Source organism: Diplotaxodon limnothrissa, linkage group LG15, assembly GCF_057381915.1.
Source record: "Diplotaxodon limnothrissa isolate DT_005_m linkage group LG15, D_limnothrissa_male_GT1.1, whole genome shotgun sequence".
In the NCBI taxonomy this organism is placed as follows: Eukaryota; Metazoa; Chordata; class Actinopteri; order Cichliformes; family Cichlidae; genus Diplotaxodon; species Diplotaxodon limnothrissa.
The window spans coordinates 21,444,556-21,466,658 of record NC_140610.1 but is presented as its reverse complement, the minus strand read 5'-3'; the positions used below and the strand labels follow the sequence as shown (position 1 = coordinate 21,466,658).

The window sequence follows — 22,103 nt, the reverse complement described above, 5'->3', positions numbered from 1 at the left end:
AAGTATTACAGCCAAAAACAGCTGGTTAAAAAAAAGCGTGGCACATTCAAGAAAAGTTCTTTTGTGTTTATTAAAAAACAAAAATCCAAAACAATAAGATAAGATAAGATAAGATAACCTTTATTAGTCCCACACGTGGGAAATTTGTTTAGTGAATTTAGACGGGACCTACAGTAGCAAATGTGGCTGGACAGATGGAAAACGCTGTGATCTAGCTTGATATCAGCAGGGACAAACTTTCTCCTGCCTTAATAAATATTTACTTTATGTTATTAGTATGTTGGCGGTCAAATTAACATGATTTTTTTTATTTGTTGTGCCCCTGTGGTTGTAGATTATCAATAAAATTTGCACAGCTGGAGAGAGAAGACAGGGGGAGTGTTTCTTAGCTTTTCAAGGAGGGCATCTCTGAAAAATTTGAGAACCATGCTAAGTCAACAATGCCAAGAGTACATAATGAGGAGGCCGGGGTGGTTTCAAATTGCATGGAGGAATCAGTGAATTCAAGGTGGCAAGTGTCCCGTAAAACTTTCCCTGCTGAACATCTATAATTGTGGAAGAAATTCAGCTGGAAGTCAAGAAGCTAATGAATGAGCCACTGACTGAGAAACATAAGCACTTTACTAGAAAAGCTTTGTAGTTTGAAACAATCCTCTCTCAGATGATCCTCTGTCTGAAACAAGCCAATTTATCTATTGTTTTTCCTCTTTGCTGCTTCTTTTAAACATAAAGGTTTAACAGCAGATGGCCACATTAGCGATATCCAGTCTTTTTGATCTCATACCAGGAGAAGAAAAAAACTGCCTGAAACTGAAGCCTGAGATTTTGGCTCACATGGATTACTTGTTCACATGCTGACCTCATTATTTGAACCACAGCCTTGGTGAATGTGAACATTCCCAATTTTAACTGTATGTATATATAACAGAAAATAAGGAAAAACATGTGAAATCTTTTTTAAACTTACTTTCAGCTTATTTTATTAGCTTATTTTCAGTGTAATCCATTTGATGAGGTTACACTGAAATGGTTTATGATTCTTTGGTCAGTTTTAATTTCGGTTAACTATACAAATTTATGCTGTTAACCAACTGCTAACTTTACCTTTTCAGGAGACTGCCACCAAGTTTCTGTTAGCGTTTGTTTAAGAGAAGGCTCAAAACAAGTTTTCTGATCCACTTCCCAGTGTAACCAGATACTTCCCGTGGACCATGCAGGACAGAAACAGACTTCACTACTAAGCCATGTTCATTACATTTAAGCAAATTGTCTTGTGTGTAATTTGGACAATGAAAATCAAAGACATAGGACACAGAAGCTATATCAGGCTGCAGCCTCACACACAGTATTTCTGTAAGCAAATTCACTTAAACCCAGATAAAATAATGCCATTTATCCTGAACCTTTAGTATAATCCTATGAATAATCCACATCTTACAATTAGCAGAGTGCAAACGACAAAATGATGCCTGAATTGTTGTCAGTTTTTAGGCTGGCTGGATATTGTGACCCTTGTAAGTATAGAAATAGACACACGCCTGTACATACATCCAAGCTCACAAATTACTTTTGACAGTTGTGTGTTCGTCCTCTGCTCCCTCTACTTACATCGCACCAGTTGTCCCAGTAGGGCGGGACTCTGCTCACACTAAATGCTCCCTTTATCGAGTCCCTGGGCCTGGCTCGGACACTGCACAGTAGGACAGTGTGCGTCCATGTGTGTGTTCGCTGAGTTGAAGAGCAGTTGTCGATGACAGCTGCATGAGAGGAGGGAGAGAAAGAGTCAAGTGGCCTCAAATAGCCGACGTTCTCCTCATTCATCTGAAAGACTTCGCCACTCTTTCTCTCTCACTCAGCAGCCATTCGTGTGAAGTTCACATTTCTTTTGCTGACACAGCCATACAGTTTCATAAAACGCTCATAACAAAGAGGTAAGCACAGTCCGCTCTGCAGTGAAGTTTAGAGGTCAATCTGCTGCTGTCGTAGAAATGTCCCTCCTAGTCTATCAGCGGTAGGTAAAAGGCTCTGGTTATGCAGTTCGACCCATCAAGTAGTTTTACATTAAATATATACCATGGCAACATGCTTTAATCCACTTTAAGTGGTTTTTCAACCAACACCAAATGTCTCAGTTAACCTGTAAATGTATCGCCATGTCACAGTATATTTTCTGTGACATGAGTTATCGTTGTGTAAAGGGAACCTATCATGCTTATTTACAGCTCAGAACTTTCATTCTTGGACTCTACCAGAGTAGCTTTTCATGAATCACTGTTTTCTTTGGCCATTTTCCTGCTTTTTCTTTCATTTTTAGTCCAGTCCTTGTACCTGACCATTTTCAGAGAACCCTTAAACCGTTCAAGTATAAAAAGGCACCTAACTCAAAGCATTAACCACTGTTGTGTCTACAGTAACAGCCTAGCAAAGAACCAGTTTTAAATTGTATATCTACAGTAGGCACTTTGCTAGTAGCAAGCTGCTGCATAAGCACATTCCTATAGCTGAATCTATGAAAAACACCACCAAAGATAACAGTTTAAAAGGAATAAAATCATATTTTTGCACCAACAAGGTGATTCCCAAAGACCTACTAGCTCAACAATTTAAATCTCCTGCCATGATGTGCACTGTCTTAAACAAAATTAAGGTGGTCATACCAAATATTGACTTTCAAGCTGTTTCATAATGGCCAAACTTTGCATTTGTGTTTGCACATGCTCCACTATACTGCTCCTATTTCCAATTTTCCATGCAAAACATAAAGAAAAAAATGTGTGAGTTATTGTGAATGACCAAAAATAGTAAAGAAAGCAATAACAGGTCCCCTTTAATAGTGTATTTTGGGTTATTTTTGTTTGGGTTATGACCAAGAAGAAGCAGTTGGCAGCGTTTTCAAGCAAGCACTGATTTGGTGAAGTTTGAAAAGTGTGATATTTATCCTAAAGTGTGATTCAATTTGGACTACAAATAAAATGTTTAGAGACCTTTACATCACATGTTGGTGGAAGAGGTTTTTCTGTCAGGGCCAACAATGTGCTCAATATGCCAAGAAAACAGGAACTTGTGATTTTTAAACATCACAAGTTCCTGAACCTTGAGATTTTCAGTATAAACACAAATAAAACAGAAAGGCAGCAAAACGGTGCAGTATAATTGGTGTAATAATTTCAGCACGTAATGCAACATGTAATGCTCCTGCAGTAACCTTGATGAAAACATTTTAAATTTTAAACCAAATGCACTTGAGATGTTTTGGAATCATCAAATCTATGCTTACTGAGCTAACAGCCTGTGTATCTGCTACACTCAAAGGCAACAAAGTCTGCATTCCTATCCTGTTAATCATAGCCATCTGCAGTTATTAACCATCAAAAATGTAAAGAAAAACAAAACATTTTGTAAAGATATTGATTTGTTTTCCAACATCTTTGTTGTGGTATTGTCATATATATTAAATCCTCAGTGACACAGGCCTAGACGCCAAGCGGTGACATCGGGTTAGCTATGCTGAAGTGTGCATTTTGACTGAAAGCTGTTTTTTTGAGGTTGGTAATGTCAAAATGGTTACATGGAGATATACAGTGCAGCACTAAAAACTTCCTTGCGATTGCTTCAGTCAAAAGCAGAGCTCCTCAGTCATGCTGAATTGTCTGTTAACATTCGCCAACTACTCAAAAAGCAAAGTGAAACTGTCAAAACTGCGATGCAAATTTGAAATGGAGACCTTTGGCCCTTAAAGTAAAAACTGTGCACTTTAAACTGAGTTGGTTTCAGCAGTAAGTCACTTTTACTTTGAAGGCAGTTCCAGCTTCACACTATTAAGTTTCACAACATCCTGGCGAGTGAATGGCAAGTCTTTGCAGATGAGTCAGCATCTCCGGGCAACGATTTACCTGGTGGTGGCCACCAACCACAAGCAACCATTCACCAATGGCTCAACGAATCCACATTTGTCCCTCACGACTAGAGGTTGCGGGGATTACTGATTGATCTTCAGGTCTGTGTTACTGAGCCCTAACTTTGCACAGTGCCATATGAGACAACAGTTTGCTTCATCTTTAAAATGTATGAGCACACTTAAAGGAACCTCACACATTTTCCCATATTTTCCCAGTTTTGGAGATACTAGCTGCCTTTCTCTTGAATTCAGTGGAACTACACAGCATTCATCTTGTGGTGTTCAAAGCACCAATAATGTGGATATTTTTAAAAAACTGCAATTGTGTCTCCTTCTACAAATCATGACCCAGAAGCCTGTTTTGTTTTGCTTTTTTCGTGCCAAGCTACACCTGCTGAACATAGTTTCCATGTGGCACATTGAAAGACAGGGCCTGAATTTGGTAGAGAGGAAATAGTTCTAGATGGTGGATTTTAAAAAAATATGATGTGCTCATTTTTTCTGGAATGACGTACTGCTGCTATGTCTGCCACTTTAAACACCACATTGTCACTTAGTGCAATTTTAGGAGAAGGCAGCTGATGTATAAAAAACTGGGCATCTCACATCAAAACAGTTAAGATGGATATTTAGCGCTACAAGCCAGGAAAAATATGCCTCTTTAAATTTCTAAGGTTTGAAGCTGTAATCATGGCTTAAATATCTTTTGATATCAGTTTAAATTCATTCATTCAGGTTACATTTAATGTGTACTGTGCTGTGCCGGATGAAACATTACTCCATGTATACCCAAAAAGTTTGTCCTCCTCCCTTCGCTCTCAGCCAAAATCTTGCTGTGCTGCCTCCGTGACACCAGCGTGGCCTTTCCTCCAGCCATAACACACTCCTAGTGTCTGAGCCCAGTTGCCCCAGTGAGGCAAGTCCTGCCAAGTCCTTTCAGGCGCTAGTCTTTGGAGTCCGACAGCACATGTGTCTCTGTCCGTCTGTCCAAAGACTTTTTCCACTTTAGGAATGTTGTCCCTGCCTGTTACAGAAGCACAAAGAGTCTTGTCTTTGTCCATATCCATCAAGATCATATTTTCTCTCTCTCCCCTCTGCGAGTCCACTTTTGTTTCCATGTTCGCTGTGTATCCACACTGTTGCCCTTCAGCTCAGCAGGGCTGCACTGCTGCTGCACAGTCCGCCGTAACACAGAGCTGCAAGTAAACCAGAAGCCGTTACAGCAGGAAAAAGAAACTGCTGCCTCACTGTTTTTGTCTATCTGTCAATTTATCTGTCAGTCATCCCACAACAGCAGTAGAGTAGAGCAGGAGTGCAGGAAAGCGGCTACAGCCAAAGTAGTAGACAAGAAGAGGGGGGAGGGGGGTCTCAGTGGTCTCTAAAACCAGTACAAATCCTTGCTCTTATCCTGTGCTGGCAGACCTGAGAGAAAAGGAGAGAAAAGCAGGAAAAGAAAAGACAGAGAAGGAAAAGAAGGTAGATTAGAAAACGAGGCGCAAATGCCCTGTTGATAAAAGCAGAAGGAACTGCCCGAGGCAGAGGGGGATGAAAGCGCGACAGCAACAGAAAAGAAAGTTGACAGCTGGTGTTAAGGTGCTGATTGACAGCCAGTTTGTTGGTTTAAACCACTTGTGTAAGTTGATCTCAGGCAGGGAAACAGAACGTTATTTCATTCTGCTTTTCACAGTATGTTACTAAAGCTGTTTCCCCCCAATTAGATATTGAGAGATACACAGAAAGAGAAGGTTATAATGAATGCTAGAGCAGCCTCATTTATTAATTAGTTTTCTAAATGAGTGCGCTTTTTGACAAACCAAGTTCAACATCTGCACAAACAAGCAGCAAAGGTTTAGCATGTCAATATAGACAGCAGAAAATCCATTTAAAAGACTGATATCAGTGTCAATATGAATGTCACTTACTGGTTTTCACGGGTGGTTTTCATCGACTCGAAGTCAAAGTGTAAGCTCACATCTTAAGCTCAATTGATTGATTTTGTTTCAATTACTTCAGTCCCATAACAAGTTAACCTTGCATCTCATTACACAGTTTTCCCGAGCCTTTCATTCTTCTCAAACAGTATTTAAAAGAAAAAAATCCAGTAACTGACACTTCACAGATACGTCTGTTCTCGGTGTCTTTCACCAATACTAATTAACAATGTGAACGAATCCAATGAGAAGAATGCGACGCAGCATTTAAATCAATCCAGTCTGCAATTTGTATTAAGACTGACCTCACAACAACAAATCAATATAAAACAATTATTCTTCTGTGTTTGCTTTGAATCTCTTAGTGTGGGAAAACATTTTTATCTCAATTTCCAATTAAAGGTCGTGCTCTTTCTGAGATCTTTGATATCCGAGGAGTTCTCAGTCCTATTATTACTCAGTACTAGAGTAGTTTTGGATGATTTACACAAGCAGATTAAGCCAACTTTCTTTTAGGATTTCTTTTGGATATCCACACTCATTCCTAAAACTAGGAAGAACTTTCAAAAATCAAGTGTTTAGCAGTATTAAACCTGAGCTTTTGGCTCATATACTGACAAAAATATGTATGACAGTCAATAAAGAAAAACATAACAGGTCTCTCTTTATTTAAGCTAACATTTTAAGTAAACAATGACCAGCAATTTGAGGGCCTCATCACAACTCACCAAAATACTGGCCATCGACCCCTGAGGCAAAGCAAGCAGACTAAACCTTATCCACTGCAGGATTCTGCCATTAATTCGTTTTTCTTCTCTAACCATTCATGAAGTTTGCATTGTTTCATAACAAAAGCTTAGAGAGCATTAATAGAGAAAGCATAATACATCTTAATCTGAAAGCTGAGGCCTTAAATAGGATTCAAATAACTTTAGCTATCTAAAAATGTTAAATTTTGCATGTTAAAAGATTATTTTTAACTTATGCGATGACAAGAAGATATCCAAAAATTAAATTGAGGGTTTTTTTATTGCAAAATTTACCTTCCAGTGCTTGGTTCGGAACTATTTTACAAAGAAAGCGGTTCTACTCAAACAAAAATATTTTAGATTTTTGATTAAACTTGGTTGTTGAATTGCTGGGCCTCTCTTCCCCAAGCACAAAGCTCATCATTGTTTTATCACTGTTTTACTAAAAATAGGCTGCTGACTAAAAAGCTGGTGTAAAAGTCATTTTGTCATAACTGTGCAGAATGTGTGTGCTGCAGTTCAGCCTTTTGTTAGTTCTATTTGTTTAGTGCATATGACAGTTGTTGCAATTCTGATGAGGAGAGATCCTCCTGTTCATCATCCAGCTGTTTCTTCTTTTTTCTGTCTATTTTAGCTCAAGTGCCCACTTGAGTTGAATTTTCTGTTACCTGAAGGACAGAAGATGCAGTTTTCTATGCAGATCCTAAAATAAATCGACTTCAAAATTGGCAGTACCTGTGTCCATGTTCAGTCCAATCTCTGTTCCTGCCCCCGTGAAGGCACCGCTCCAGGTCGACCCCGTCCCCGATTCCCCTTTACCCCCGAGGTCACAGGGAGAGCCACTGGGCCCCGGTACCGAGCTGCCGGACGTCAGGCGGTGGTGCGACCTCACTGACGGCACCAGCAGCGAGCCGTAGCGTGGGTCGAACGCTGTGCCGTACATCTCGTGAACACCTGGACGTGGGTAAGCTGAGCTCTGGGTGCTTATAGCACCTCCTAGCGAGTAAGGGTGATGGTGGTGATGGTGGTGGTGGTGGGATGGGTGCCAGGCATCGGGGCTGGGCTGGTGGAGGTGGCTGTGCAGGGAGGCAGAGGAGTAAGGGTCACCTGGAAAGGAGAGCTCTGTGTGGGGAGCCGACAGAGCGCTGCCCAGTGTGGAGGAGACTGACGGCTGGTAGGAACTGTTCCAGAAAGACGGAGGGAAACTTCTCTGGCTCATAGGAAAGGATCCATCTGTGAAGATAGAAATGCACATTAATGAAGGAAACTCATTTCATAAGTATGACACACCTACTTATTTAGACTTTTAAAACGTATGTAGCTTGAATAATGTTAACACATTGTGGTTGAAGGTTCATTCTTGACTGTTGTTTTGAAACAAGGATCATTTTTTTAGCGTCATAATTTATGGTATGCGTATTGAATTTATCGCAACTTATTGATCATCTTTTTAAGGCAAAAAAGCATAAAATACAGTCTTTTCAGCTCCTTTAATGTGAATTTTGCTGCTTTTCTTTCTTTAATATCACTGCAAGTGGAATCAGTTAGTTTTTTTAGACAGTTTAAAAATGTAATTTGAAGCTGTGTCCTTGGCAATGTGGTATTTGTGATGGTCATTTCTCACATTTTTCTGATATTTTATGTACAAGATAATCAATGACTGCAAAATAGTCGATGCAATTTTAAAGCAAGCGCTGCTGAGTAATAATAATAATAATAATTGTGAGGCTTGAGGATAGTAAGTTTTGTTACAAAATGGTACGACAATTTAAATTCCTTCCTCACTCACAATCGGTCATTTTTTTGCTAATAAAACTTACATAAAGGTGCTGGATTTAAAAAGTGTTTGCTAAACGGGAAGAAAGGAAAAGCAACTCAATTCAGCATAGATTTCAAAAATAATAAAGGAATGAATCCTTTTATGTCGGCTTTTATCATCCCTTTATGTTTACACAGCTAAAACTGAATATTAATGGGGATACCAATTCAGTTTCTTTTAATTCTTTAGCTGATGGAAAGAATCACCGGTTAACGTGACCCTAAAAAGGATTTCACTTCAGCGAAACCTGTGATAGATGTAATGTCATTAAAAGCGATATACAAAAAAATAAATGAGAAAATTCCTGGCAAATAATTTTAATTGTGCACTGAATTTATATCTTTGGATAAATATGTAGCTCTCACCATCTTTAATCTGACCCTGTAAAGGTATTCCTGTTGTTGCATATATTTAAATCACTCCAAATCAGATAACTGGCAGCAACACAATGTGGATTTCTTAACATATTGTCATATGTTTTTGTTATCATCTCTTTTTCGTTGCCATAGTTTACACAATAAAAAATACAAATTCAGACATGAGTGCTCAGGTGTAGTTGAGTTATTTCATTCTCATATTTCCTTTGGGACTAAAATTCACTGAATTATTTTAGTATTTTTATCTGCATTGTCTCCTTTCTCTTATTTTGTTGGGGACGTTGCACTTGGGCACCAATTATGGCAACCCCCCCCCCGCCTTGGATTTATTACTTCCTGAGAATTCTATCCTAAACCAATTAGATCAGGCGTGGGTTGATCATCAGTTTGCTTTGTGTTTTTGTGCTCTCTGGTCCAATTCCAATCCGGCCCCTTCACACTCCCGCTCCGTCACAAGTGTAACTCCACGAAGAGTCACACTTGTGGCTGCTGAAGGATCGCTTAATTAATGGATATGGTAGAATCGTAGCGGCAACCTCTGGGATGTTCTCGCCTTTCTCAGCTCAAAACAGGAACTTGCAATCAGCATCTGGAGTGTCTGGATGTATTAAGATCGGGTCCATTACTTATTGGAAAATACAACTGCTCCGTTTCAATTTCATTTCCTTCACAGAGTGTGGTTAGTAAGCCTGCACTGGTGCAGCTTTGGCTTTGGTGGGTTTATAACCCACTTCCACTCAAGGCTAATTGGTTTGGAATAGCACTTAATGTAGGGGACCGTCCACGCAAAGGCGCAAAGGGACTGAAAGCATGCAGGGAGGGGGGTGTAGCTGCCAGATTGTAATTGGGCCTCTGACTCTGATGAAGTCACGGTAGTGTTGAAGCAGGATTATTCCACTGAATTTTCCTCGGAAAATGCAAAGTCAAGGCTCAATTAAAAACTTTTTCCCCCCTTAGAAGGACACAACATATAATTATGTTGAGCATGATGGGGGGTTTTTTTAATAAAAAATGATTCTATTTATGTGATTTTACTGTAATAGTCAGTAAAACTTCTGTTTTCATTTTAAGATATTTGCACAATGGACCATTATCACACTTGTGGTGCATATGAAACACGTCTCTCCCTCTAAATAATCTGAAAGCTGTTTCAGAGGCGTTTCTTTATAGACTAAATTCTTCTTTTTATTCACAAGAACAGGCTGAATTACGCCTACTTATTGAATACCTACTTATCGTACTATTTGTATTTATCATATGTATGTTTCCTATATTTAATAGATACAATCAGTTATTTCACTTGTAATTTTCTACCACTAAAGTTAAATAGCAGCTTTCATCATTGTTAGTGATGGTTCACATCAAAAGGTGGCATTAAAATCAATCCTACTATTTTAAAGACATACACACGTTTGGGGACATACGTGACACACAACTTTCCATTATCCTTTCTATACACATGGACAATTCCTAAAAAAAAAACACTATAAAAAGTTGGCATTACACATTTAAAAATATCACACCAGTGCATGTAAATAGATGCCTGGGGCATAATTGATTCTACTCAATCACTTTAATATTTAAAGACAATGAAAAGCAGCATAAAACTCCACTAAAAGAAATAAGTGGCAAATATGCAGGAATATTTAAGTATCACCAGTGGAAAAGGGCCACAACGCTGAGTCCGCCAATGTCAACATCAGAAAAAAGATCACACACCACACAACCTGAGAATATTAAGGCATTTCATGAGTAGAAATGTGAAATGTTGAGAAATGTTGCCTACAATTCTCAAAATACTGACAAAATAATCCACTAATACACACATATGTGTGTGTATGTATACATACATATATACAAAAAGAAATACTACACACCTCTTACGGCCTTGTGGCTGCTCGACGCGGGGTATGCACTCGTCTGGCTGAGAGCTCGGCTGAAGTGTTCATCCACCACCGCACTGATATCGCCCTGGAAGTAAGTGAAGAGGACACAGCGGGAACTCAGGTACTCGGCACCGGGCGGCAGCTCCTTGTCCTCCTCTTTGATCGCCGGGGGGCCAAGCCGGCTGCCGCTGTCCTGGTGGTCTTGCATTTTGGAATACAAAGCCAACTTCTAAAAAGGACACAGATATATTTATATGATTGTAATAAAACAATATACTCATGCTTCTGATGCATATATAATTTTTTGTATTGACATGACATTTGACATCAAAAATATATTTCTATAAGGACACAGCAGGTTTTAGAGGAAGATAAAGGAACCCAGTTAGCATCTGCTTGTCTGAGACTGCATTGTCTTAAACTTTATAATAACTTACAAATTTGGCATTAATTTTGAAATTTAAAAAATAACGTTTTTTGCAGTTTTTGGTCATTTAAAAAAAAAAAAAAAAACAGCTAATACTTCCAGGTATGAATGAATAAACTGGAACATGCTGATATTATCAACATGTGAAGTAAATGGTCGTTTTAAAATATAATAATGTATTAAATGTGTGCATAGTAACTGATAATTACAGATAAATAAATAAAAATATATCAATAATAGTGTTAAAACAATATGTAAACGACTTAAGTAACATCAGGGCATCATATAATTGTTGGGTTTTTCTCTGTATCTATGAAGCGCCTTGAGGCGACTTTTGTTGTGATTTGGTGCTATATAAATACAATTGAATTGAATTGAATATATAATTACTGTGTTATATGATAAATTCAGTTTAAATGACTAAACAAAATAAAGGATTAGAATTTGCTGTCTAGCAAGCACTGAAAATCTAGACTATAATCATGTGGTGTAGCTGGAACAGGCTCATCCCCAGGCTGTTTAGACCAGACAAAGTGAGTTGTAGCACTATGCGAAATATGTGTAGATGTTGACTGAGAGTAAAAAAAGAAGCTCTTTAACAGGTCTAGAAAAGCCTGTTTAAAACTAGTCACTCTCTAATTTATGACCCTTGCAGGCTTCAGAGGTCCCACTGACAGAAGCAAATATAATATGAAAAGTTTTGTTAGTAGATGAAGGACATTTAAGCTGAAAACAATCTGAGATATACTTTCAAAAAGTGACAATATTACTTTAAACTTACTGATGTTACTTTAACAACTGCACTTAAAGATAAAACCCGAGTAGCAAATAATGTCTGTTGCAGTCTGAATAGCACACATAAAAATATTTTAAAGCAAGAAAATAAATACATAAATAAATAAATAAATACATTTTAAAACAAGTAAAGAGATAAAAGATTGTAAAGCAAATGAGTCTTCATTAAATCTTTTTTATTATTATTTTATTTTAGTTGTACTTTTGACCACGTTAAATTAGAATGTTTATCTAATACTGCAATTGACTCTATACCACATATATAACCTATGAGGTAACTTAACAGTGAGATAAATGCAAACAACATAAACTGTTGACGCAAAATTGAGTTTGAAACTTCTCTACACTTTACGTTTTGTGTAGCGAGTTTGAGCCTTGCAGCAGGTAGCGCAGTGATACAGTCATTTTTATAAGATCCTAAGCGGTGATTAACTGTCTGTTTAACACATTTTTAAATGCGCGCTGTTTTTAAAGAGTGCTTTTAAGGGCTGTAAGTTTAGGTTGTGCGCTTTAATGGCCTTTATCTTTTGGATTTATGCGTAATAAAGTTTTATTGACTTTAAATAAAGTTTCTGCATGTGGCTTGCAGCCTAAAGTGAAGACATAAGTCTTATAAAACACTTTATGTCTGTGTGTTCCGTACCTGGTGGTGATAGGGGCTGTAGGAGCTGAAATAAGGCTGAGGACCAAACACTTGGTACATCACATCCAGGCAGCTCATGGCGAAGAAATCACGGATAAGAACCAAGCTTCATTGATAGAGCGTGTATGGTCGGACGGAGCTGAAACAGTAATCCAGGAAGTGGTGGAAAGCGGCACACTCTCAGACTCTCTCCGCTGAGCCGCTCTGCGCTCTTTACGCACTGGACTCACACTGAAGGGAACCCCTACAGCTTCCAACCCTCCTCCTCCTCCTCCCGCCACACACCCATTCTGACACCTCCTTCCTACCAATCCGAGCACAGAGCTCCGCCTCCGCCTTAATGGGCTTCTAATTACCGAAAACCAAAGGACACCGCTGAAGCGTGGAGCTCAGGCGTCTGCTGGAAAAAATGAAAAAATCTTCACTTATACTTTTGATAATTATACTATTATACTGTGCTCTATGAAAACTCTGTAATCATAGTCGTGGAAATTTTTTACAAAACTCCTTCCTTCATTATTTCCAATTTCCAAGTGAGACTTTAAAACGCAGGATCCAAAGGACCTGCTGTAACTCTGCCATACACCACAGGATGACCTCAGAGGTCCCGTGTCCCGATGGGCTGACACTTTACGGAGACATGTGGCTTTTAATGCTGTGTTTGAGCGGTGTATTTTTACCCAGACACTGGGGGTGGGTCTGTGGGGAACCTATGTGGCACCAGGTTACCTGGTAACTTGTCTTTATTCTTATTTTCATTATTAACAATAATAATATGCTAATCAATAATCAACACCATATCAAGTTGTAAGTTTTGGTTTTATTTAGTTTTTTCTCTTAAACATGGGAAATTAGGTTTCTGCTTTTGTACGTTGGATAATAAGTACCATGATTTTTGAAAATGATATTTCCCAAAATTAAAAATTTGTGTAATACCCAGTGATACTGGGTTAAACAAAGACTATGCTGACAAGTCGGTTATGTTAACTTCCATCAGTAAGACTTTATGGTGAGTATGATGGTGCAGAGCTGCTGTCATTGCTCCCAGCTGAAGTTTTCCTCGTGGTTGAAGTCACAGTTGAGAATGTAACAACTGCTGCTTCCTGCTAATTGAATGAGTAAACAAATGAAACCAACCAATGAGTGGAATGTAAAGCTATGAACTTCCCCAATCCCTCAACGGCTGCCCAAATTCTGGAGGTCAAAGGTCAGATAGTTTGTTCCCGGTATGGTGGTATGTCAGTGTGAGTGTGTATAAATATGTAGACTTGTGTGTGATCTACATGAAAGAAAATAGAAAAAGTCATAATTCATAGACTTACTGTAACACGCAGCTTCACCAGGTTTTAATTTAATCTGGTGTATTTAACATCTACAAAGCCAATGTCAGGACAAAATTAGTAATATAATTACACTGCAAGAGTCTTTTTTTAAAGCTACAATATAACACAATAATATACAGCAGTTATATTTGTTTCAAGCCCTGCTAACAATATTACTGACAATTATAAAACAACAGCACAAGAATAAACTTATTACAGTGTAATAAAAACAATGTATTATGCTAATAGACAACAGCTCACTTTTAGCTTTCCTTTTGTTTTTTCTCATTTTTATTTATATCAGGTGATTCACGTGATTATATTCTTTAATATACTATATGGTATATTGTGCTTTAAATTTTTTATTTTTTCTTATTGTGTTCTACAGAATTTCAAAGGACGCTTGCAAAAGGTTTGAAGCTGAATCATACTAAAATAATTTAAGATCATTTTAAGAGACCTGGAGGATAATACTTCATATTACATATTATACTTCAGATAATATTTCAGTCAGCAGATGTTATCTCTGAACATTACTGCATCTGCTTCCTTGTGTTTGTGATGATTACATTTCTGATGTTTTGATTTAATTTAGTCTGGATGCTTTCGTATCGCACTCTTACGTATATGTGTGAACTTCCTTGGTGAATTTTGCAGTGTGTATTTGTGTGTGTTTGTGTTATTGTTATGTAACCACATCTTTCTGAACTGCTGCCAATGATATTTTTAATCTCAATAGTATTATTGTCCTAAAAAACTCTAAAAAAAAAGAAAAAAAAGAATCAGTTTTGCTTCAGGCTATATTAAATTAGATACGTTTACCTCGCACCAGAGTTATTAAAACTTTGTTGTTTGTTTATTTGTTTGCCTTTTCATCAGCATTTATTTATATTTCTTTCTTCTTCTTTTTCTTTCTTTCTGTCTTTCTTTCTTTTTTTTCTTTTTTTTTTTTTGCCAAACCGGTCTTCTTGGTTCACTTTAGTTGTTATCATTTAAAAATTGTTATTTTGAATCTGCAAGGTCTAATATGGTCAGGATAGATATTGCATTACACATGCGAATCCCACTGACTCACAGTCAGGAGATCCAAGGCTCAACAAAGCATGTGATCCAAAAGTTTCCTCACACTGTAAAATCTAATATTGTGTTTAATTAAAAATATTAAATAGGCTGAACTCAGTTTTTATCAATTTGTTATTAGAACTCGATTTAAATAAGTGGATCGTTAAATGAAATGGATGAACCAGAATTGGTTTGTAAAAATGCTCCAACTTCAGTGGTGTGGAACTGGTTTAGCTTTCGTCTAAAGCATTATTTTTGGTAGCGCATGCTAGCGGACCGTCGTTATTACTGTGTTGTTTGGAAAATATGGCACACTTAAAATCAATCCTTTGATTTTTCTGAAAATCGACAGTGCCCCTTATAATCCCGTGTGCCTTATGTATGAATTCTGGTTGTGTTTACTGACCTCGAAACGATTTTATGTCGTATGCGGCGCTCGAAGATCTGTCAAATATTTTAGTATGACTTTGCTAAGCTATGAAGCGCACCGCTTGATGGATTGTCGGAGCATTACGGCATCGTAGTCAGGAGCCTCGCGGAGTGATACCTACTGTGCTTTAACATAATATTACCATATTGTGTGTGTATAACCTCTTTTTAAGTTTTGTGGATATTATACATGGTTATGCTGAGGATATGTCGGCCAATTTCCACTGGAAATGCCTTTTGGTTAAACTGTCAGCAAGGAATTTGCATTTGCACTGTTACATTTTTATATAACTTTAATGCACATAAAAAACAGCTGCTTGTTTAAGTGAAAATACATTGATGGGGTTTTTTGCACTCATAAAGCTGTGGAGTTGTAAAGTATTTTGTCTAGTGTCAATTATATCGTCAGTTATATCGTTATCACAAATTTTCAAATGTATATCGTGATAAATATTTTTGGTCATATCGCCCTGCTCTAATTTGAGCATTACACAGCTACATTCTCGCCTGAAAATATCTTAAAAGGTTATTTTGTGAACCAGAAAGGGCAATCTGGGGAAAAGGAGGATCGCATTTGTCAGCCGCAGTTGTCGGAGCCTGTGCATACTTGTAAGCGCGGCAACTTGAAATGTTTGTCAGTAGGTAAACAATTAGTATTGTACAGTCAGAAATATCAAGTTATTTTTAATACTGCAGACTTGCAATGAATAAGTTGTCCTAACAGTCATCTTAAGTAAGCTTTACTCAGCAACGAGTTTGCATATTTTTTTTGAGTTCTGGAAACTACATAGGTTTTTACTCTGTACTTTAAGTGAATAAGTTGCCTTAACTTAGTCATCTTAAGTAAACTTTACTCAATTTTTTTGAGGCAACGAGTTTACATAGTTTTTTGAGTTTTGGGAACTAACGAGGCTGTACAGTGTACTCAAAATGAGTAAGTTGCCCTAACTTAATCATCTTAAGAAAAACTTTATTCAATTTTTTGAGGCAACGAGTTTACATGGTTTTTTTGAGTTCTGTGAACTAATTAGATTTTACAGTGCAGGCTTGTTGTGTTGACCGATTTGTCCAAAGGAAAAAAGCATTTCCTATCATTTTGCATTTAGCTTTTGGCCGCACGGTGGCACGGTGGTTAGCACTGTTGCCGCACAGCAAGAAGGTCCTGAGTTCAATTCTAACATCAGGCCGGGGTCTTTCTGTGTGGAGTTTGCATGTTCTCCCCGTGTTTGCGTGGGTTCCCTCCAGGTACTCCGGCTTCCTCCCACTGACCAAAGACATACACTTAGTGGGGATAGGTTAATTGGTTAATCCAAATTGTCACTAGGTGTGAATGTGCGAGTGAATGTGAGTGCGAATGGTTGTCTGTCCCTGTGTGTTGGCCCTGCGACAGACTGGCGACCTGTCCAGGGTGTACCCCGCCTCTCGCCCTATGACAGTTGGGATAGGCTCCAGCGCCCCCCGCGACCCTGAAAAGGAGAAGCGGAAGCGAATGGATGGATGGATTATTGTTTCAACATTACCATAATAACTGACTCACAAATCATACTGCATGCTAATTAAATGTTAGAAAAGTTTTAAAAACCTGTGTAAAGAGCAACCCTGGGCTATAAATAAACATTACAGATAAAAATGGGAGTGCACACTAATGTAACCATTATGTTGAATTTTCCCCCTGTGCAGTAATAATCCTTTGTACTGATTTTGTCATTCTGGCACTCGACTGTCCTTTTAGCTGACCCCCTCCAACAACCAGCACACCTGTTCCCCACCACAAGTGCCCCAGAGAAGCTATTAAAACCCAAAATATCTTCCATTGAAGTGCAGCTCAGCTCATCTCACAGGCACCATTCAATGATCGGCCTGTGTGTGTGTATTATGGAACTGGGACTGCCAAGGTTCAATGAGGAATTTTCAATCAGGAGTGTTATCTGCTGTCACTCACAGGTTTGATAGATTTGAGGAAGGTTTTTGGAAGAATCTGGAGGTGTTCTTTGTATGAAATTATTTCACCACAGATAAACATTGAAGGAGAAAGAAAGCTTTTTTTAAGCTATTTCGGGGCAGTCCAAGTCAAGGCAGAAGTTGAGCATCAGATTAACAGATGCTCGAAAACTTTTCTTGTGTCTTTTCTACAGTGACATAATTTTATATGGTCACAACTTGAGATATGAACATGTGCTCTCAAAAACAACAGCAGCAAAGCAGGAAGTCAGCTGCTGATGTTACTGGAGTGGGTCTCTTCCTCTTTATTTTTTAACTTGCCGTATGAACTTTTGTGCTGGTTAACCCTACATGTGAACCATGAATATTATGCTGCTTCGTTAAAATCTTTCCTTGTGGGAAGCATTTTGTAACATGGATTTAGATAAGTGCTCCATGACCAAAGATAAAAAGCCTCAATAAACACAAAGTAAAAGCAGATGATCTCTTTAACAGGAAGGGAAAACAGTAGATTGAGCCACACTTCATTTCACTTGGCTGGTACGCTTTATTTTAAATCCCAACTTTGGAAATTAAGCATTTTTCACCATCTCTTCTACATTAGTATTACTTGTATGAAAGAACTTAGTAAACCATTGTCTTCAATCATAAAGTGGTTACCATGTTTGCTTGGTAAGTGAAAGGTTCGCCTTCTGCAGGTGGTCGGGCATCTGTGGTCAAACTCTGATAACACCTGCTATAGCAATCCCTTGTGGAAGGAAATAGCCAAAATCCACTTTAGCTTCAGGTCATTGCAGTTTCAATCTGACTAACAAAAAAAGCTCAATGGCTGTTTTTTCCTTTTCAGAATTCTTCACAAGTTTCCACCAAGATGAGGCAAAAAATCAGTAATCAGAAAAAGACACGGGACATCTTCATTTTTTCTTGACTTTAAATTTTAACACACATTTCTGAACCTGCAGGGTTAGCATTATGAAGGGACCGTTAATTCCATAAATAATGATCTTTTCCCAAATCTAACAGGTGATTGGAACATTTGACAATAATTCAACTGTAATAATATTGTATATATGCTAGGTTTTCAAAGCTTAAATCATTTCGATTCTTTTGTGGATCAAATGAGAAATGCATTTTGAACCCAAATTAACCTTTCATGCGTGTGGACTTACAGTACGTGATCCTAAGCACGCTCTGTCTTTCCCGGACATGTTTTAGCATTAAAACGCACACACGCACAAAAACATCAGTGCTCTTTAGCACACAATAAACAGCTCTGGAGTTTGAGCTGAAAACTGACTCTGGTGTGCCCGCCTGGGATTGGAAGCTGTGACAAATGTACAAACACACACACACAAACCTGCACACACACTCCTGGCACTGGCAACTGTGTAGCTGATCCTCATGTTATGTCTACCAAAGATAGAGTACTGTTTCATTTTCCTCTAGAGAGGTGAACACTTCAGTGAATCAATTTTTTTTTGTTTTCATTTGTTCCTTGAGTGTGACGACGTCTCTTCCCTCTGTACAACTTTAAAGCAGATGTCAAACCTTCGATTAGAAAGAGCTTAGATAGGCTGTCAGGGTCCTGGGTCGCTCAGACCATGGGCAGTCATGGACTTGGTATATTATATGTATTTTTGGTGTTGCTGCCCCTCTTCTCCATGCTTGTAGATATGAGTGTGTGTGTGTGTGTGTGTGTGTGTGTGTGTGTGTGTGTGTGTGTGTGTGTGTGTGTGTGTGTGTGTGTGTGTCTGAACACTTGTTTGCAGGCGCCTTCAGGCCTGGTGGGTGTGGCCCTGCTAGGGGACTGGCCACACCCGAAGCTACACACCTGCTGCTGATCAGGGCTCGTCGGGGGAGCTACTTAGGAGAGTCTTGGAGCTCCCACCGACGCTGGATCATTGCGTGGCTTCACGTTAGTCTCTCGACCAGTTCCTAGTTTAAGTCTGCTGCATTATTGTGTGTCTGACGGCTGCCTCTCTCTTATGTCCCCAGGAGTAGCGGGGAGACGAGAGGACAGCGAGCACGGGGTGCTCATCACGGAGAAGCGGAGACAGGAGTAGTAGCACTGGGAAGAGGACACGTCACAGGAGTCGGGAGAGCACGGGGATTTATTGTCATGTTTTTCCATCACTGTAAATAAACGCACTGCTAAGCACACAGAGCTCCGCGCCTGGGTCCTCCTTCCCTACACCCCCACGGTTTGCCCTGCCAAACCGTGACATACGCAGGCAGATCAAAATAGTTAGTTAGTTGTCATGATCAGTTTTGTACAGTTTGGAAAACTATATTTTATTTGGGCTTAATGCACCATTAGCTGTATTAGTCGGTTACAGCACAGCAGCAAAGCTGCAGACACATAAACATAAACAGGGGAGCAACTTGTAATGAGGTATTAATATAGTGAACTGATGATAGAGTTTAAAGAAATTACATTTAATAACACACAACAGAAGAGAAGAGAATAACACTTCCTTTGCACCTATAGTATTCAATAGTATTCAAGGTTGTGTCTCACTTTATTGTGTTTATTGCAAGACAATCCTTTGCCATAGCTTCTGATCAGCAGGAGCCATTTTCATTTGTCCCTATTTCGGTTTGTAGGTAATTACCTTCTTTTTCATACACTCCATTTAATTAGTTTATCCATTTTTTTTTTGTCACTAAGACGATATTTCCAAATTAAAGAATGTGTTTTGACATTATTGGGGTTCTTTTTAAGATATATTAGCAAAACATTATTTACAGGAGAATGTTTTCTACCCAGAATATTATGTCCTTGGGGCCTGAAGAAAATAAATGTTGTTTTCTTCAGGTTCTTTCATTTGGGGCTGTAATTATTATTTTATTTTTTGTCCTGTAGTATCCATATTTGGATTGTCTTTGACATGGACATGTAAGACCTAGATGGAAGATGGGAACTTGAGACCTCTTGTTATGTTCAGTCCAGAGCCAGACATATTCAGGTTTTTATTAATCACAAAAACAAGAAGTCTTCACATCAAAGAAGCTGAAACACAAAAATGTTGAATCATTTTACATTTAACATGATTCACGTACATGAGAATGAATGAGCAGGGGTGTGTGTGTGTTTATAAGTGTGGTCGTTACAGTTCATCCTGTTCAACCATCCTAGCGTTTCCTTGATGGTGGAGGAGTGTGCCGGTTTTGTTTGGCCACAAGATGAGGAAGACCCGACCATGACCCTCCATTTACCAATGGTCTACCAGTACGCCATCAAGGACAGTGTCTGTGTGTATGTTTCTGTGTGTACTACTGCTTCACACGTTACTGTCTAACTGTTTTCTATGTATATATATATATATGTGCATGTGTTTTAAATTTAATTAATGTATATTCTGCATGTCAGAACAAAATTAATAATATACCTACACTACAAGAGCCTTTTTAAAAACTGCAATATAAGGCAATAATATACATCAATTATCAATGGAGAGACTGAATGAATTGTTGGGTTCTTAAACAAGATGAACAGATAGATGACTTTATTATAATAACGTCTAAAGTGTGTTTTGCTCTTTAATTATTTTATGCGTGGTGGTTGTGTGGTAGCCTGTTAGGAAAATTAGGTATAAAATTTGAACTGATTTAATACAGGTTAATGTGAGATGACTCAATAAAGTCAGTTCAAATTAACATAATAAACTACTAATATTTAAGTTTCACCTGTGAATATATCTCATGTTTCATTAACTGCAAAGATCGGGAAGAAAAGTGTAAAATCTGTTTGGTATGTTGTAATTCAAAACCCAGGCGAAATGTTTTTGTTTGGCAGAAATTGTTCCCAGGGATGTGTTCGCTGTATCGTTGTTGTTCGTGAAGGCCAGCGTCCTCTTTAAACCCAATAACTGTTTTTTTTTTTCTTTAAGGCTAAAGCTAATCAAGATCTTCAAGACAGCCAATATATTTATGCAACTTTAATTTCTTTTCCTTTTCTTTATGGATCTATATTAATGGAAAAATATTCTATCAGCTTCATAGCACCTGAGGGGTCATGTGTGGTGAGGGTGGTAGAGAATTACTTTATATGATGCTTAAAATGAGGGGATGATCTGCCGCAGTTAACTGGGGCCATTAAAATATTACATGCTTGATGCAATATTTTTGCTGCTTTTCATCTGCATGTCGAAGGTTAATTGTGCCAGCATAAAGGGAACGACCTAACGACCTTAAATGGAATAACTCCAACTGCTTTAAGCATGGTGTTGTAAAGTTACAGTCAAAACTGCACAAACGTCAAAAAAGAAAGGAATTCCCCAGCAGCTCTGAAACACACAAAGACACGGCAACATACACACACACACACTTGTGGCTTACGTCTAGAATCAGTAAAGCCGAGTGAGTGTGTTTCTGTGTGTCTTTGTGAGAGACTGAGAGAGAGGAAGGAAGACAGAAACAGCCCAGTCTCACAGCGACACATTATATTTGACAACAAAAGCTGTTACATTTTCATGTCAAGAGGAGGGACTTGCCACACTACATCTATTCATGTGAAGAATATTGCAGACAGGTTTATTTTAACCCAAACCGTGATCTCTTGCACAGTAGATACCTTTAAATGACAACAAGAGGTTGAACAACAAATCCCATCAGAAGTGCCAAAAACTGCAGTTCCTCTAATTTCCACTGGTCACTTTACAGCAGAAATTAGTCTGGTATATTAAAAAGTTTGGTTTTGACGGCACATTTTGCCTTCCTGTCAGTTGTAGAAATAGTTGAATTCTATATAATTTACCATTTTAAGTGTAGTAAGACTTAAAGTAACACATTATAAGGGGTGTGGCCATTTTGAGTGAGAAGCAA

At 38.4% G+C, this 22,103-nt stretch overlaps 1 protein-coding gene across 1 annotated transcript; it reads right to left on the bottom strand.

Annotated features, from left to right (window-relative positions):
* Positions 1 to 1,038: 1,038 nt before the first annotated feature.
* Positions 1,039 to 12,732, bottom strand: vgll2a (vestigial-like family member 2a). The gene is made up of 4 exons (XM_085373230.1): positions 12,526 to 12,732; positions 10,652 to 10,889; positions 7,314 to 7,811; positions 1,039 to 5,320 (listed from the first exon to the last, which is right to left on the bottom strand). Exons 1-4 carry the CDS (start codon positions 12,601 to 12,603, stop codon positions 5,277 to 5,279), a joined length of 858 nt encoding a protein of 285 aa, XP_085229356.1. The 5' UTR covers positions 12,604 to 12,732; the 3' UTR covers positions 1,039 to 5,276.
* Between the last annotated feature and the right edge of the window lie 9,371 nt (positions 12,733 to 22,103).

Excerpts from the sequence above, each read along its gene's own strand:
- vgll2a (XM_085373230.1), bottom strand. The coding sequence starts at position 12,603 with ATGAGCTGCCTGGATGTGATGTACCAAGTGTTTGGTCCTCAGCCTTAT. Across the intron at positions 10,890-12,525 it reads ACAGCCCCTATCACCACCAG|AAGTTGGCTTTGTATTCCAA; the intron begins GTACGGAACACA and ends TGTCCTTTTTAG. Across the intron at positions 5,321-7,313 it reads TGGACTGAACATGGACACAG|GTCTGCCAGCACAGGATAAG; the intron begins GTACTGCCAATT and ends CTTTTCTCTCAG.